Source organism: Lutjanus erythropterus, chromosome 21 (genome assembly GCF_056507025.1).
Source record: "Lutjanus erythropterus isolate fLutEry1 chromosome 21, fLutEry1.hap2, whole genome shotgun sequence".
Lineage (NCBI taxonomy): Eukaryota > Metazoa > Chordata > Actinopteri > Lutjaniformes > Lutjanidae > Lutjanus > Lutjanus erythropterus.
The window spans coordinates 4,074,683-4,093,577 of record NC_139337.1 but is presented as its reverse complement, the minus strand read 5'-3'; the positions used below and the strand labels follow the sequence as shown (position 1 = coordinate 4,093,577).

Below are 18,895 nucleotides of genomic sequence, written 5' to 3'. Positions count from 1 at the left end.
CGTGGAAATACAACAGTAACAAATGAAAAAAAACAGGTGCAAAACTGTTGCAGAGATGAGAGATTCTGCTTACAACTCGACTAGATGAAGAACAGATGAAGCCATTGTTTGTGTGGACCCCACAGGGCAGCTCGCAGACTGTCCCAGAACCCCCAGGTCCTCGTTTCAGTTCCCACAATGCTACTGTAGCACGACTCAAGAGTAGGGCTGCAAACACCTTCACATCACAATCATTTTCACTACTACTATTCATGTTAGCTGATAATACTTTTCATCACAGCTGAGCGACTGTTAGCTCAGAGATGAAGAGGAATTGTGTCAAGTAGCCCTGCCAGTGACTGCACACCAACAGCCATGAAATCAATAACTGCTTTCTGTATTTGAAGAAAATGTGCCGTGCAATGTGAGAAAATGTAAAACATTTTATCAAAGACCTGTTAATCATCCATTCCACGACATCCAATAATCTAATACAGCTGTTGTAGAAGCCATGAAGGGCTATTATAACAACAATTTTATCAGCAACCTTATATCTTCATTTAAAAATGTATGCTCATTTATGAAATTTAGTCCCCACTGATTTGATAGCACTGAAACATTTTACTTTGAAAATTATATCTGAACTCATGTGATAACTTCATTTAAAAAACAAAAACAAACGTGTCTTTATCTTACAACTTACAGAATGTAGCCTGATGGTGCTGGCAGATTTTTGTTTCTGACCCAGACGAACCATGTTTCATGTGTCTGCCATCATTTAAACTACTTTTTCTACCCACTACTACTTTTTTCCCCCAATTAAAAGTTTGACTATACTCCAATGAATCAGGCCCTTCTCTCCTGCAATTAGCCTGTTACTGACATTAACAGAGCACTGAGTTGATGACCCCGCTGAAACATTTTTTCCAATTTTATTCACTCAGATTTGCTAAGTTAAAAGCCGAAATCTGTTCATTTCAGTAAATGTAACCACGTTTTTGGTTTAGTCAGAAGTTACACTGATAAAACAGAAAACTGGGTGTGTGTCTTCGTTTTATTGGATGGATGATTAAACCCCATCAGACATCCAAAATCAAAAACCTGGCCACTTTTATGAGGATCGGGCAGGTTTCTGTAAGCACTGAAGCTGACAGGACAGGTCCAGCAGATTTCATCCACGCTTGGTTTCTAACCCTTCATCTTCAATTTCAGTGGTTGAATTTCATCAGTCCAGTTTAGGTTTCCTCATCTTTTTAGGAAAATTCAAAAAACCTCAATTCAGACAGAAGAGTTAAAATATTTAAGTGCTACCAATTAAGTGGGAGTGAAATTTCAACATTAACTATTCAGCAGTGGTTAAATTTAATAATTAGGTTGTTCCTTAAGGCATTTCTTTGCTCTCATACATGTACTGTTACATGGATATTTAAAGAGGAAAGGACCAGTGATGCCTTCCAGTACATCCCTCACTGTAAGGAGGAATGTAAACTCCAGTAATCATTAACCTAAAAACACGACAGTGAGCGTGGTAACATTCACCACTGAATGTACTGGGCTCATGACAGGTTGGATTTTTCTAAAAATGTCATCTTAATTTAACACATTTTTGTGTTTGCAGTGAGAGGAAATTCACAAAATGATTCAAAGATGTAAACAAGCAACTTGCAGCCCTACTGAAGAGTAGCTTAAATCTCTGAAGTGAAGAATGAAATGCTAATATACAGATGAGAGGGTGATGATGATGATGACAAGAGATGAGAGCGAAGCTCCGGCAGCTCAGAGCCCCCCTCCAGGTGATTCCCTGTCTCGCCTTTTGTTTACCTGATGGGGTCTGAGCTTGTATTGTTTGGGTGTGTGATGAGCGGCGGAGGCGGGACTTGAGATGGACACTGGTTGCCCCAATGGGTCTTTCAGAGACTTCATGTGATGGCGGTAGTAAAGATGGAGGATAATGAGTGGAGGCTTCCTTTAACACCTCTGTTATCCCCTTCAGGCACAACCATCCCCTCACTAGATCCATCCATCCATTCATGTGTGTATGTCAGCCCAGTGCAACACACACATACACACACGGCTCCTCAGTTTCAGCTGCAGGACTGATCAGTTTGTCAATGAATGAAATGGGACATGAAAAAAAGAGCACAAGGGGGAAATAAAGTCTTCACTCCCCTTCAAGCCAAAGGGGAGGAACAATTGATGAATAATAATGAAGATAATAATGCTGTAATGCTAACGATATGGATGCCAGTCAGAGGTGTGTGTGGGTGTGTGTGTTTGGTAGTTGTGTCTACATCTTGATCCCCTCCTGTTGGCTGAGCTGAGACAGGGTCTTCTTGATTCGCAGAGCGGTGAGTCGGGCGGCACTGTTGGCATACCAACACTCCCTCATTATCTTCGCCATCACCCGCAAGGCCTGAAGAGGAGAGAGACACGAGACAAATTACTAGCACTTCATTCAAACATGATTTTGGGACAGTCTGATGTCTTATCCTTCACACACAGCACCTGTCAGTTTGACTGTCCTTAAGCAATATAATACTATCATATTCAGTTTTAGGTATTTGTGAATCACTGTCTGTATTTCACAGAACTGGATTGACATTTTTATTTTGATCTTCATTAGCTGTCATCAGGACAACAGCTGCTTTTTCTTGGCTCCACATAATTTGATGAATTTAAAACATGTTATTTAGTAAGCTAAAACAGTGTCTGAGATTTTGTTGGTATGTCCAAAACCAAACGAATGCCAGATGCACACTATTTTCAGAGAAATATTACAGTATGCAAGTACTAGACACTACATAGACCTATATATCCTACAATGCAATGCAACAGTGATGACAACAACAACATAACAGACAATGGCAGGCGGTTAAACGGATAAACATCAACAGAGCTTCAATTCAAATGCAAGTAAGGGTCCACACATGTCTCTAACCAGCAAGGAGGCTCTCAGGATGTGATGTAATACACACAGCACAGTGCCAGTATGTTGAACAACAGTGTACATATTGGGTATGTAGTGCCTAGTATGTGATTTGAGATGCAGCGTTGTTGATTCTGTGTGAGTTAACTGGTCTCTGTAGTCTTCACAGAACCTTTAATGGTTCTGGATCCCCTGTTATAGAACAGAGGGTGACGATAGCAAATCCTACTTGTTTAAAATCTTATATTAATATCTATATTTTCAAATAATTTTCCCAATTGTTGTAACTGTGCTGTTTTAAGTCTCTTTTTCCACTTATTGGCTTACTTGGAGTCCTCCAGAAATCAGGCAAAGACATTTTTAACATATAAGAAGAGTACACTTGACTGAGCTTTTTGACTTGAAAATACTTGATATCTTCTTCTAAGCCCCAAGATTAAAAAGTGGTATTTTAAATGTGTGAATCCACGATTTAATTGATTTTGCCTCATTTTCTGAATCACCTAAAATTAACACTATTCGATGTCAGCAAGTCAACACTTAATTCTCCAGATCCACTTGGTTTGAGCCAATCCAACAGCATCCAATCAAGCTGTAGAAGAGAATCATGAAGAACTATTGTTATATTACTGAGCTCCAGCTGGAAAAATATGATACCAAAGATTATTTTGCTCCTGTACAAAGAACATGTGGTGGTCAACAAAAAATTAATTGCAGTATACAAAATGACTGGGTCCAAAATAACAGTGTGAGACACAACAATTGCCAACTTTGTTCGATATTTAAAGTTAGACAAAAGACAGCAAGCTGAGGCTCTGAAATTAAAATGGCATTTCATTTGTTGAGGAATCAAATCTCAAAGTTTAGAACTTCGGACTTGTTTGCAAAGACTTGTGACCTTGTCCCTGCTCTGCTTTAAACCATAATAGAGTAGGCGTGCTTAGTTGCATCAATTAGGCTGATGATTTCCCTTGCCTTAACTGATCAAACGACTGAATATTACTGAGAAAAAGACATGAAAAAAGCTGCTGGGTTCTTGAGTGTTCAATTAATCTGGAAATTAAACCTTAACTTTTAGACTTTAGGTGTGTAGGTGTTTTTAGAATTTTTGGTGGATATAAAATAGATCCAGGAACGTGGCATTTTTGGCTAATTTCTTTTTAGGATTTGTGCTCCAGTTTTCATTAAACTGTAGAGGGGGAAACAATCCATCTTGATGTTAACTGGGACATTTAACCAAATACTGTCTTATTATAACTGTTTCTATGGCTTTTTTCCTGAATCCATTCCATGCCATAAGGTTTTTAACAAGTTCTTCTTTGCATGGTTAGGGCTACAGCCTTATGACACAAGACTTCTGATCCAAGAAATGTTGTACTTCCAAGGTATGAAACTAATTAAATGAAAAACAAAAACAAAAAAACATTTCATCTGAAATTTGTCAGCTGACACATTTACTTGCTTCCGCGGATGGTTTTAAAGAAAAACCTAAAGCTTGAAACAGTAAATGGGTATTTGCCTTTTTTTCCAGTCAGTTCCAGTCAGTTACTTCATCATTGCTTGGTTTGATCTTTTATGTTCTGGGAAATGTGGTTGGATCTAACTTTTTTCAAAGGAAAAGTTTTTCCTTTTGCCTCACTGAGAGGCTGGTCCTTGCAAATAAGCTTTGAAATAGGGCTTGAGCCTCCAAAGTTTACACTAATCCCTGGCAGGGCTGTAAACAGCATCTGGTATGTATGAGTCAACATGTCTGTCTCAGCTCCAGTCTCTCACAGATCTGCTGAGATGCTAGCACTCCATCTATGGAACTTCCTACAGTGCTCATTAAGACAGCCGACACATTCCAAACCACTATTCATCAGGTGGATCAGGGCCAACTCTACACCGCCACGGACAAACAGTCTGCCACACACACACGCACTCATCACATTACCACGGTCTCCAGAGCTAGCTGAAGCTCATTTCTTATGTAAAGGCTTTCAGATTCAAATGCTCTGAGACACAGCTTCATTTACTTTAATCTGCCATTCTGATTTACGGGCTAAATGGTGAGCAGAGTGAAAAAAAAGTCCCTTCTGGGAACGCCACTATTTAAACCAACGCCTTGAACAGTAATAACAGAGAAACACCTCTACCAGACTTGACTCTGAATGAGTCCGTCATACACTGGGGGATCTTAATTTCCTGTCAAGGATCCTCAAACAGACCTAAGTTCAACCCCGTGGAGTCTGACTTGAACACATTTAGCCACAAGGACCCATGTGGGAACATTTCAGTTGTCAGGTTTTATTTGTACAAGGTCAGAGTTATCCTCAGTACCTCTAGCTAGGTAAATACTGGACGTGCAGGCACACACTCATGCCTACAAGCTTAGCTATTGCTCACACTACTTGATGTCTAGGGGGGTGTTATCTTGTTATGCAGCATGGAGGTTTGCTAGACTAGACTTACCGTAAAGTCAGTGCATGTAAGATTATACTTATTATTTATCTATCTAATAACTTTGAGTCAAGTCGTGCAAATGGTGGCATTTTTGAATAGTCCGCGGTTCACTGCATTAATGCCATCAGTATTGTTTCTGGGTCTTTATCTGGCATTGTAGAAAAAAAATTCAATTATTTTAGTAGAAATATATATATTTTTTTCTTTTACAGCTGGTGCTCTGCAAGTATTTTGGCATATATATGTAAATGCATGTCCTATGACAAAACCATATTTTGAAGCAGTTTTGATTTTTACTCTTCAATTATGCTGGAAAATATATCTTACAAAAAGATCAAACTTTGGGCTACGTTTTACAGAGTTGATAAAATGTTACACTTTTTCATTTCACAGCAGAGTTGTAGTGAGCAGCCATTTTATTTTTCAGTCTCAGAGTCTCTTAATACTAATCAAAATACACATTTTTAAACCATAATTCTTATTTAGCTTTGATTTAGAAGGACTAGTTGACATGTTATGGTTGAGACACATCTGATAGAAATATTATTTAATGAATTTGTCTACAAGTAGAAAGTTTACCAGCATTTGAGCAGTATTCCTGCCAGGAACCAGGAAATGAGACAGGAATTAGAGTGTTGGGATTAATAATTTTTTTATGTTTTCTTTAAGAGGACATGAGTGGTCCCACTTCTCGAGAATGTGTGATAAACATGTATGTGTTTTGTGTACAAATATATGTGTGGCAAATATGAAAGGTTACCAACATAACTGCAACATATCAAGTGATTATTTTATGTGTGTTTTCAGCACATATAGTACATAAACTACTACTCACTTTTCTTTAATCTCTAAATATCTATATCACTCTTATGTTTGAGTTATGAGTTTTATGAGATGGTGTTTGTCCCTTTGAATGTTTTTAAGTGATTATCTGAAAATATCAATAGACCAATCAGCGAACAGTATAGTGTACAGTGGAGCTAGTACAGTCTGACTCGTGTATATGTGTAGAGATTAGAAAACGTTTTGTTGCCTGCATTTTTCAGTGTTCTGTCTTGTTAAAAGCCTGCAACATTTTGTACACACTATTATTAGAAGCCTATTACTTTACATGACAGGCTCTGATTATACTTCCTCAACGTCCTTGCTGAAGTCTGGTGGCTCATTAAGAGTTTTTGTTGCAAAAGGTCACAATCGTTTTTGGCAACAAAAAATATTCTGCAAAAACAGGTAAACACTTGACAGTGCATCAACCTAAAGAAACAGCGAAAATAAAAACCTGCCAAGTCCTGAAGTTCTTCAGTTTGGTCAAATGTTTGGAGGGAGCAGAGTGCCACACTCTCCATTATTATGCTAATAATAGATGAGCTGGGTTTCCAAACACTCCCCAGGTCTGCATCTGTGGCTACTGTCTAGTTCAAACTTGTTAAACCTGTTGGTCTGTCTGGATGGATATAATTGCTGCAGTCTGTGGTTCATTGTGCATCGCTGCTGTGTGAACAGCTGCCCTTTTTGTGTGTGTGATGAGTGTAAGTTTACCTCCAGACCAGACAGTGAAACCAGACCCCAGCTTCATATACTGTACCAACAACGTCTGGAGACAGTAGTGACACAGAGGTTGGCCTGATGACAACTGCAGTAAAGATGAAAGGCTCTCCAAACAAAGGTCTTCACTTTGGAAGAGTACATGCACACGGTCTATTTCATGATAATTCAACCATTATTAAAATATACTTAAGTCCTGGTTTCAAAGGGTTTTGCCCAACAGTGGTGTGAATGTGCACAACAGATTTCATACCACTCTTGCCATTACTTTGTGGGCTCACAGACAGACAGAAGCAAACTTCAGGCCCATGAGGTCAGAAAACAACAAGCTACTCAAAGTTTATTGATGTGTTTAACAGAACATATTAGAGGTGGAACACAAAAGCTGAAAGTGGGCTGGGGCTACACCAGAAGTAGCTGGAATAAGTTAAAACTTTGTTTAATTCTGTGTTTCATTACTTTATATTCATGTTCATTCATCTTATGTATGAACTGTACTTGGAGGTGTGTTTATTTCCTAATTGATCACTCAGACAGGTCATACAATCACTGGTTCAATCTCATCTTGACTACTAAAAGTGTAAGGCTGAAAAAATATCTAATTGAGGTAACGATCATTTTTACATCATTCTTATTTTGATTGAAAAAAAAGTTAAAATGGCCATTTTTGCAAGAATCTGTACCAAATAAAGATGAAGTCTGTAAAATCTGATGTGTAGGACAGGCCTTCACATTTTCCCTTCAACAAATATTGCACCTGAAAATTTTACAAAGCCATATTGCGATTTTGATAAAATCTCGATTAATTGTGCAGCCCTCGTCAAGTGTGACTAAAAAAGATTTTAACAAGCTGCATGCATCATTTTCACTCCTGGCTAAAAGTTGAGGATAGATTTTTTTGTATTATGGCCATACCTACATATACTTGAGGATTTCATACATTTCTGACAGACACAGTCAGACTACCAGGTCACACAGTAGTTCCTACAAAAAGAAAAAAATCCAACTAGACAAAATTGTTTCAAAAACAAATAAAACGATCTACTCTTTCTGGACAAGTAAAGAAATAGTTTCTGCTGAGACTTACTTGCTAACTGTGTTCAGGTGTATCTTGTATCTCTTGACTTTCTTTTTGTGGTGTGGTGTGATGTTCCTTGGTTATCTCAGAGCTCTATCTTCCACTCTAAGTGCTTTACTTACAGGTGAAACAGAGCTTGGTTTCATTGTATTTTATTTTTAATTCACAATTATTTTGTTTTGGCTGAAGTTATCAGAATCATTGTTGTTGGTGTATCTTCCTTGAATATGGCTGGGGAATATATTGCTTGAATAAATTATATTGGTATTGTTAATACCAATATTGATGCTGATATTTTCTGCCACTTTCCATAATTTTATGCAAAAGGGTTGTGGTAATCTTTTGAGCAAAGGAGAAGCAACTTGTCACTAAATGTGAGTAGTTGGTCCACCTTAAAGGTCAGCCCACCTTAAGTACTGTCAGTCAGTGTTGAAGTTGTTGCTACTTCAGAGCTAACCCCCTCCAGAGGCATTCCAGACACGGGAACTTGGCTTGGATCTTGAGGAGCTGTGGCATTTATTCACAGACAAATAACCTAAACTGCCCACACGCTGCACTTCACTGCTACAGTCACTCTCTGTCTCTGTCGTCTCGACTGCACACTTGCAGGGCTGTATTAGCAGGAGGGGATGCCAAAAAAACAAAACAAAACACAGCAAATGCGTAGGAAAAGAGTCAACTTTTGGAGAGACGCAGCAACTGTGTCCTTGCTTGGTTTATTTCCTGTACCCAGCTTTGACGTCCGTGTCTGGCTGCAGTTTGTGCCGCAAAACAGGGACACCAAGAAGCTTTGTTTGGTTTGTGTCCATGTGTTTGAGAGGGAGACAGAGGGGAACAGACTGAATGCTGAGAAACAGAGAATCAGATAAATAAAACCTTATTTCCTGAGTTTTTCACAGCAGTTATGTTCTAAGAACAAATAAACACCCCCCCACACCACCGCACAACCCTGCAGCTGATCACTGCAACGCCTCATTCTGTCTGAATTTGGCCTTCAGAGCAAATTTGTGCTGCTTAATTACTGATAGCAGCACAGTTTGTCCAGGAGCTTATCAATCATTTGGTAACGATCAATCAGAGACTGATACCAATTTAGTAGCAGCCCTCGATACCCTCCCTATTTATACTGAATGCAGCAAAGCAATTTACTGCTATTTACTAATGTTATTAGAATAGATATAGTCTTAGATATGTAAGGGTTGATGTGGGGGTTGTGGGTAGTCGCTGTGTTCAAATATGAGAAAGCTACAGACAGATGCAGAGGATGAACCTCGCTGAATATCTGAATATTGAACCTAAAGCGATTAATATGTCCATTTGTAGCTGATATTTGGTCACATTTTGGCAAATCTCCACCATGAAAAGTCAAAGCCTGTCCCTGATGGAACTGTAACCACGGATATGATGCTGGGTTTGATATTGAAGGTAACATCTGAATTTGCTCATCTGTAGTTCTAAGGAGAACCTTTCTGTACAATTTTTTCAGTTGTAGCAGTGTGAGCATAGTGTCTGTGTGTTCTGATTTGTTTTTGGCAGTGATGGTACAGAAAAACTGTGCCACTGGTTGTGAGACATGTTAAGTAAGTAGAAAAAAACCTTGCTCTATTTTAAATGCTGTTCACATCAGAACTGAACACATCAATTATGTATTTGTATTCTGTTCCCTCTCTAAATCCAATTTAGTTTAGAACAAAAAAAAGGAAAAACATGTCATGCTGCATCTTTTCAGAGTTATAAAAGAAACACTCCACAGAGAAATACATAGCAAACTGAAAGCTGCTGGAACAAAAGTGGACCCTGAACATTAGTTATCTATTGACTGAGAGGATTAAACATGGGGAGAATAAAGCCCTTATTGGTTTAATTAAAATACAAGGTAGTCATGTTGTGAAGCTCACTGGGCACACCAACCGCTGGTGCAGTTTCAGAGACAGGGGACTGCCCCTCAACTCAGATAAGTCTCATTACCCCAGAGTTGAGGGGGTTGTCTTCGGTTACATGGTCATTATGCTACAGAAGAGGCTTCTGTATGAAACTGGAAGTCCAATCAAGATATTCACACTTGAGGAAAGGCAGATTCACTCCAGATCACAGCTGTCTGGATGCTACCAGACACTAAGGTAGCTCAGGTCAAAGTATACAGCAGAGTGTAAGTTCTAATATCACAATACACAGTTGGCTGCTAATAACAGAATCTGTGTTTGTAAAGTGGTCTGGTTTGAACAGCTGAGAGGTGGAGACTATTTGTTCCCGTCCAACACAAAGCAAACCAACTCGAGCTGGGGCTCCATCTACTATCAGGCTACTTGACTCGGCAGTAGTATTTATGCCGACAACAAATCACACAAGGACAAATATTCAGCACTACTGGACATGACAGTCACTGAAGTATGAGCGATTTAAAAGTACAAACAGGAAAACCGTTGTTTTCATAGCTGCGCTCTAGGGCCAAATGATTTTGGAAAAAATATCTAATTGCCATTATTTTTACTGATATTGCAATATTGGAGGGAACGATAATTTTTGCATCATTATTCTCATTTTCATTGCAAAACATATTAAACGCTTGATTTTTGGGGTAATCTGTACCAAACGATGCATAACTGCAATGACTTGTTGATTTGTCGAGTAGTTGTTAACTATTAAATTACTTGACAGCAATTTTGATTGATTCAATAAATCAGTTTGGATCTTTTTCTTTTAAGAAAATTGTTCACATTTTCTGATTTCAGCTCCATGAATGTGACAGCTGTCTAGTTTCTTTACTCATCTCTGACTGTAAACTGAATATGTTTGAGTTGTGAACAAAACAAGACATCTGAGGACCTCATCTTGGACTTTAGGAAACACTGATCAACATTTTCTGACATTTTATGGATCCAACAACTAATCCTAAAAATGACTGATGAAAGTAATCATTAGTTGCATTCCTACAAAGTCTGTCTGTAGAATCTGATGTGTAGGCCAGCACGTCTCTGGAGCACCACAATAATTTTACAAACAATTGGTTTTATCTGAAGATTGTAATAGACCATGTTGTGATTTTTAAAAAGAAAAAAGATCAATCGTTGAGCCCTACTGCGCTTTTAAGTCCGGTTAAATCAGACTTTGTTTTTTTTTTTTCACCTTTGTGCGATTCATTTGCAACCCCACACTGGTGTGGAACTAAACCACACTAAGAAAAATTAGAAATCAAACAAGGTATTTTTTGTATGATGAAAAAAGTTAACATAAATACCCTGCAGATGTTCTCTACACCTGATGGTCATGTCTCTGCCTTCACACAGTGCTGCTGATGATATTTACCAGAATGATCTTAAATTAAATTGTAATGACTCCCAATGCAGTAAACAAACCAAAACCACAACTGTGTGTCAGCATGTGTGTGTGTGCGAGAGCCTGGTAAGACTGAAACCAGAGACGGCACCAGAAACAACACACACGCTTTCTCCTCCCGCGAGCTGAGTGGTTGCTTCCTCTCTGGGGACTGTGGCAATGAGCGTGTCTGTGTGTGTGTGTATCATATGATTGAGCAGCGTTATTGAGAAGGCCTCCAGGGCTTCTAGGCTCAAACTTACTGCTGGATACAACTGGACTGCCTAGACTGAAAATAACACAATTCTGGACACCTTGGCAGACCAACAGACTTCTGTATGCATATTTTAAACAAAAGACAAGGGGTGGTGGAGTTTTTGCTATTCATAAAAACAGTAGAGGGATAATAATGCTCTAAGTCAGTGGTTCTCAAACTGGGGGTGCAGAGCCACAGCAGGAGGGGTGTGGATGACCGGGGGAGAAATACAGAGTGAAACAAAATTAAATGAATATGATTCATATGGGGGAAATAAACAAACAAGAATGGTGATATAGCTCTACCTTCTGCAACTACAATTCGCAAAATTCTTTGGGGCTATAAAGAGGATATATAGAGGGGTGCATGTGACATCACAGCATGTGGAAGTCAATTTGGTTGCACCCACTGAGCGGCAAAAAGATGACAGAGTGGAAGCATTAGCATTCAGCCTAAATGCCTCAAAAACACATCTAAAATAGGAAAGTGCTGCTGCACGACTGACTGAACAAAGAAATTCAACAAGAAATCTGAGTGATCTTTTTACAGACTGCTATAGAAAGCTAAAGAAGAGCTCCAGCACTCAGGCATGTTGGATTTCTGGGTAAAATAATTCCTTAAGTTATATACTGTATTAATTAATGTTGATTGTCAATGACATATTTAGCATCTTTCATTTAGATTCCATGTAAACTGAACCTTTTGTTCTACAACCATGCATCCTCACTCTGGGCATCTCTGTCTCTCCAATAATATCATAAAATAAAAACATCTGTTCACAATGATTAGTCAATGTAGTCGACAAAACATTAGCGACCTGGCAGGGACAGGTAAACAATCCACAGCAAAATGGCTAAATTCTGGGGGCACTTCACCCTCAACACAACAAAGAAAAGGGTGACAAGATCAATAAGGCAGACCTTGCTTATCATAACAGCATGTCGGTAATGCACAAACATTTGAAGAGGAGGGACATGTGGACGATGCAAACTCAGACTCTCCTCGGTAAGATCGCTTGTTAGCTTGCTTGCAGTTAAAAGCCAAGACAACTTTGTCTGTACCTGCATGCAGGAACCCAGAATCAAGAACAAAAAATATGGTCTGGATGTCATATTTTCATATTTTATAATGTGTTTCCCATACATTGATTTATTTGTGGCGATCTGACACATTTAAAACATGGGCCGACCTGAACTGACCTTCTAATTTTGGAGCTGTGCTGCTCTCTCACGGTCGTGTCCATTGTTGAAATCAGTTGGATATAAATGTCAGGAAACCCGAATCCTGGCCACAAGTCAATATCTAACCACCTTTGATTGAAGCAGATAATCGTTTGTTTCACTCCCAGTTATGCAGTTTGCCCTACTAAATGCTGCCACGTTGCAAGATGTTAGACCAGTCAGACTGTCAAAGAGGGCCTGCTCCAGTGATGTCAGTGCATACCATCTATAATGCTGCCATACAATCAATTCCTTGTCTTGTGGCAAAGAACTTGAGCCCCATTTCATTTTACAGGCTACATTTTTTTACATTTTGGCAAATATGGCACCATTAAAAGTACGCTGAGTTAGCCATTGGCCATTCCTGTTTGCAGTGTGCCTATGGATGTACAGACAACTATCACTGAATTACTAAACTGAAGAAAATTGATCCTCGGGAAGTGTAAGTAACACTGAATCTAAAAATATGTCGATATCAGATCGATGTGTTCAGATTTGACTGACTAACGACTCAGAGAAATGTGATATCTGATGCAGATAGTGGCAATCTGGCACCAAGGGTTTCAAAGTATTTTAACTGCCTCCATGAGCTGTGTGTCAGCCACTGCTGCTGCAACTGCCAACTGGACAGGACATAACAGTGAACCAAACTGTAACAGCTAACCTCCTGCTGTTTGGAGAACACCAGTATGAACCTGTTCCTTTTATCTCACGCAGTATCTTTGCTTCATGACTCAAACTCTGTGCACTCAGGGGGAAACGTGCCTCAGTTTAAAAAGCTTTGATTTGCTGAGGACAGTGCAGCTTGGTAGTATCGTTTGGGAGACATGTAATTAGCATTTAGCAACCGTAGGTGAAGTTGAATAGAATGATTGATAGCTGGTGGATGGTGAAAATCAGTCATTGGTGTTTAAAATGAGTGGAAATCAGTGTAAATGGACTGAAGCCTATCTAGAATCTCAGCCCTGCCTCTGTGTTGGGGGAAAGGAATTAAGAAAAATTTGAGACTGAGATCCAGTGACACGTTTCCTACCTCACAGCTCTGCCAGCGGTTGGGAATGTTGGGCCGAAGCTTCTGCTCACACACCACCTTCCTCATCTCCTCCACTGATGGATCTGACTGAACCAGGTCGTAGTAGGGCAGCTGGTAGTCCTCATGGATGCCTGACAGAAAAATAGGATGTCAAAATGGCTTCACATTGAGGTGGCCTGCATGTTACATGTATGCATCAGTGTGTCTCATCCTCCATCTATCCATCTATACTGGTATGTCAATATTTCCATAATTAACTCTCTTCCTCTTCTGCTCCATTCATCCATCACTCCCCTCCATTAATCTGTCAACCTCTCCCTCCTTAAAATAATGAATCACCCCCCCCCCCCACCCTCCACCTCATATGATCCTCACCTCCCATAGAGCAGCGGCTGGCGATCTCCCAGAAGACCAGGCCCATGGCGTAGATGTCAGCTCGCTTGAAAGACTCAAAGTGTTTCATGTTTATGGAGTCGTCCAGGACCTCTGGCGCCATATACCTGAGCAGAAACAATGGATCGTTATCAACCTATTTGTCGGTTATGCCATGGCACTTCTTGTTACACAAGTACACTGTAAATTATGTTATTTTTTTGGTATGTTGCTCAAATAAAAGCACACACTTTTTAAAGACGGGATTAGTCATCCAGCCAGTACTGAGCTTTAATGTCCAGCACCCACTTTTAAAAAAGATAAGCTGGAACAAAGTGGAAATGAAGATAGGGGCTGGAAAGATTAAAGACTAACAAAACATGCTATGACAAGTTTGTATTTTCTGGATACTGAATAGCACTTTGACTGTCAGTCTGCTATTTTCTTGTCCAGAGCACTGAATTTTGCAAAGGTGATTTTGATTTATAGGAATAAACTGGCTTTTAAACTTTGGTCGTGTGATTCTATCTTAATGGTTTGGTAACCATGGTGGTGACCCGATTTAAGAAGAGAACTGTTACAGATGAACAGTTGCTGAGTCAAGGTTCCTATCCTAACTAAACTGTATTACACAAGCATCCCAACTTGCCAAAATCTTAAATGAAGTCTCCTAACTTTTGAATTTTTCTACCAGGTACTGTTAGCCTGTAACTACTTTTACACAATAGATGTCAGATACAGTGGAGACTGTGTCTGCTGTCTTACCCCGCTCTCTCACTCTTATTTCTCAAGTGAACGTGATTGTAAATTTCCCAAAAAAGAACATCTTTGGGTTTCTCTACAGATGTTATCAGCACCTCTAACTGTCTAAGTCCACCTCCAGTCATGTTTAAAACATAAAATGCTCTGCAAGACAATACCTTGTTAAAGTACCTCATATATAGCTCTACACCTTGCCTTCACTTAGTATGAATTCATGAATATGCAAATAGTAGTTTTAAAGAAAGACATGCTCAGACATGGTGTTTACTGCTTATTTAGCTCCTGGTATGTCTTGTAACACATGAAAAACACCACAAGGACATGTTAACAAGGTTAAACACATGATTTTCACTGGAGGGTGTCTAAGTGCCTGCTTTTTTTTGCTCCACTTTTGTATGTTTCAGTGAAGAAAAACTAATGGTTAGAAAGTTGTTTAGCTCAGTAAAATGGAGAACAGTATTGTAAGTTGCTAGGTAACTGAGATAAAATGGGATTAAGTAAGATAAAATGGGATTCCTGAAGTTAGTTAGGATTTGCTTCTGTAACACCAAATTAGGAAACTTTAATCTACCATAATCTTAAGATTTATGAAGATATTTTGGTGGTGGTGGTGGTGGGCGGGGCATTAAGACTAGACTAGGTATTAAGACTTAAATCTTGAGACTAAGGTGAAAAATCAATTTTAGACATGAAAAAACAAAAACAACTTAATACATTCTTAGAAATGATTGTAGATTAGGTGCATCAGAAGCAGCTATGTAGCCCACACGAGGAACCACAAACTACATGTTTCACTGCAGTCTTAAAAGTCTATATTTATACTTATAAAGTACTATGATGACCAGTGAAGCTCTCTACACAGTGCTGCTCGATGCAAAGTGAGTATTACTTCAATCTGAAGAGAAGCCCCAACCAAACACAAACAAAATCATGAATTAAACAATTACTGACTTCTGCCATGTGTTGCATAACCTCTCACTGATTCAGATCTGCCAGTTTCTGTCGACATCATCCTCCCCTCACTCTTCTTTTCATGAAATCTGCTATCGTCCAGACAGCAATAATCACAGTAATGACTTCAGCACTTTGATGGATTTCTTTCCTTTTTTTTCCCTTCTTGGTTTCATCAAAGTGAAGGATCGTTATCTATTACAGCCTGATTTATTAATCTCCTCTGTCTGAAATCCTGCCTTCCTGTGTTCTGCTACTGTGTGTATTCTTTGAAAGACAATTTCCATTTGTGTTGAAAGGTCCACAGAGGATTTATAGTCTGTTAAAGGGAGTCCTGCTGTAAGTATCTATGGAGTAGGTTTGATTTGTGGTTGAGCATTGGATTTCATCTGCTGATAACACCACTGCAGAGCTAGACTGACTGGATCGTTCTGTAATTACATCCTCTACACAGACTACGTTAATATTCTTTAATTGACTTCATGATATAATGTGACTGTAGGTTACACACACACTTATAAAACTGGAGTTATTTCCAGGTTACTTATTACCGACTACTGGTGTGTAATTATGTTCATGTCATTCCTTCATACAGAGCAGCACATTACGCTATTCACTTAAAGTATAACTCCGCCTAAATGAAGAATGTTTCTGAACCGTTTTTATTCATGAAAATAAATCATGAACCACAATGGGTCTGTAATAAACTCTGACCTCCTTTTAGGCTATTTCTCATAGATGTTAAAGTAACATTTATACAATAATTAAATAAACTTTCTTTAATGAATATAATTAACGGTGCTGTTAGATTAGTACAGGTGCTGCCTCCCTTTCTGTGAGACAAGCCACAGGGCAAACAGCTCTGTGACTGCAGTGAAACTGTTGTTTTTGAAAGGGTCTGGAATTATCTGAAATGTTTCACACACACACAAACTCTGTTCAGCTCCTCTATCAGCTGTGCCAGTGAGTCTAGTTAAAAATACAGGTGAAGTTTGCAGATGTTGCAGCTGAATCTGCCCATGGATTTTTTTAACAGATATCTTGAGTGTGTATGTGTGATATTTATTTAGTTTGGGAAAACTCAGGATCTCTAGAATTGACTTTACCTCAACATGGCTGCTGACTCAACAGGGACGAGAAGTCGTCTCTGTTGCTGGTTGTTACTAGGGGTTGGACTGCTTGCTGGAGGAGTAAACTAGGTTTTATTACACATGAGTTCTAGTGACAAGACTGATTGTTTTCAGTTATTAGTCAGACCCCGTGTGCTTACATGGAAACAGAAGTAACATTCTCAAAAAGTTTTTTTATTTTGGGAGTGAATTGCCCCACAAAATGAATAAATCTCATACATTTTGTCTCTAACCTGTTGTGTAATTGCAATATTACATGAAAGGGTGAGCTTTAATGTGATTATTAGCACTTCAGTGTTGTGTAAAGATCTGACCGCATCATGGTCATGCCAGTAATCATTTTACAGCACACCCTAAGCAGACCCTTTATGCACATGTGTAATCCATCTTAACACAGAAATAACGACAGAACAACATCCAAATGAAACTGTCACAGCTTGATTGGGTAATTAATTTATGATTAAGACCAACATCTGCATCAAGCACTCATATTTCAAATATCTGGACATTATTCAGCACATTTCTAGGCACACTGTCCAGCCCTTTCATTTAAATAAGAGTCATTTTGTACATATTTTCTCAGATTGTTTTTTATAATATTTATCATTTTGCTGTCAGTTTCCCATTTCCCTATTTACGCTCTTTGTCTTGCAGTATTTTCTTTCATCGTTATTTATTTTTTTCTTCTACTGTGTTTTTGTTATGCACCAACATACCACAGAAAATTCTTTGTACATTCTCAACTGAACATGGTGACACAAATATTTTCAGTATAGCGCATGGATAGTGTGTTCAGCAAACATTAAGAAGCTAAACGTGCACCTGCTCTTATGTGCTGCTTTGGGTAACACTCTTTCATCTCTAATATTAATAGTTAGAGGAAAACAGGTGCTGTGTCTGTCACCTGTGCCACGTCACCTGACCTGGCTATTAATTTCTTAATGAGTTTCAATCTCTGCTCATGCAGAAATCAGATAAATCTAGAAGAACTAAACCCGTGGGCACTGATGTGCACACAGTCTCTGATGATCTGTAATGAGATGGATTCAACAGTGTAATCAAATATCTGCCACTCTGGGCATAAGAGAGCGAGTCTTAATTGAATTCTTTATGGAAGCCTCGTTAGCAAACTGCTGCTTGAGATAAATGAGAAAGGGAAACCACCATGCCGAAAACAAAAGACATGATCCATCAATATTTGCTAAGAAACTCAGAGGAAGTCAGAGGAAGTGTAATTATGAGCCAAACAGCAATGGGGTGAGTTAATCAAATTTAAAAAGCCAGCTGTCTTTATTTGCATCTATTTTTACTAATCTGAAACTGTAGGCGAGGATTTTTAACAAGATTGTGTTTGAAGAAAATCAGCCTGAATATGATCAACTAAAGGGTACAAGCTTGAATTCATCATTCTTTAGACAAATGCAGAGGAACAGTCTTTCTGGTTACTGGGATTCTTCAGAAAATGGCTTTTACTAAGATACACTGACTGCAAACATACTGGACTGTTCCTGCCTTGTTTCTTCACCATTTCTAAATGTACGAGATGGAGCATGTGAGACTGAGGTCACTCTCAAGACTGGAGTTCAGTCCACATAGTCTGGGCCAAAAAAAGAATGAATCGTTTCCTTTTAGTTATGAGTTCATGTTACATACAAAATAATGAGGAGTAATGGTCCCATGGACTGACAGGTCAGTCAATCACTGGACTATTTTGATGATGTCATCCTGCATGAAACTACAGTGGGAAGTCAAGTTCATGAGCTCATGAGTTCTTTGTGCAGTAGAATTTACCAGAACTAATTTCTTTTCTACTTTAAAGAAAGTATTTTGTACATGAATCTGCTCATAACAAGGCCTGTGGAATATCCTCAATAACCAGGTCATGA

General features: G+C 38.9%; 1 protein-coding gene across 1 annotated transcript in view; it reads right to left on the bottom strand.

The window, feature by feature from the left end:
- Positions 1–709: 709 nt before the first annotated feature.
- Positions 710–18,895, bottom strand: part of tgfbr1b (transforming growth factor, beta receptor 1 b) — a 94,934-nt gene continuing 76,748 nt past the window's right edge. The window contains exons 7-9 of the mRNA XM_084747184.1: positions 14,170–14,294; positions 13,795–13,925; positions 710–2,392 (exon numbers count right to left, since the gene is read on the bottom strand). Of these exons, the coding sequence (XP_084603310.1) occupies positions 2,267–2,392; positions 13,795–13,925; positions 14,170–14,294 (382 nt within the window). The 3' untranslated portion in view covers positions 710–2,266. The remainder of the gene's footprint in view (positions 2,393–13,794; positions 13,926–14,169; positions 14,295–18,895) is intronic.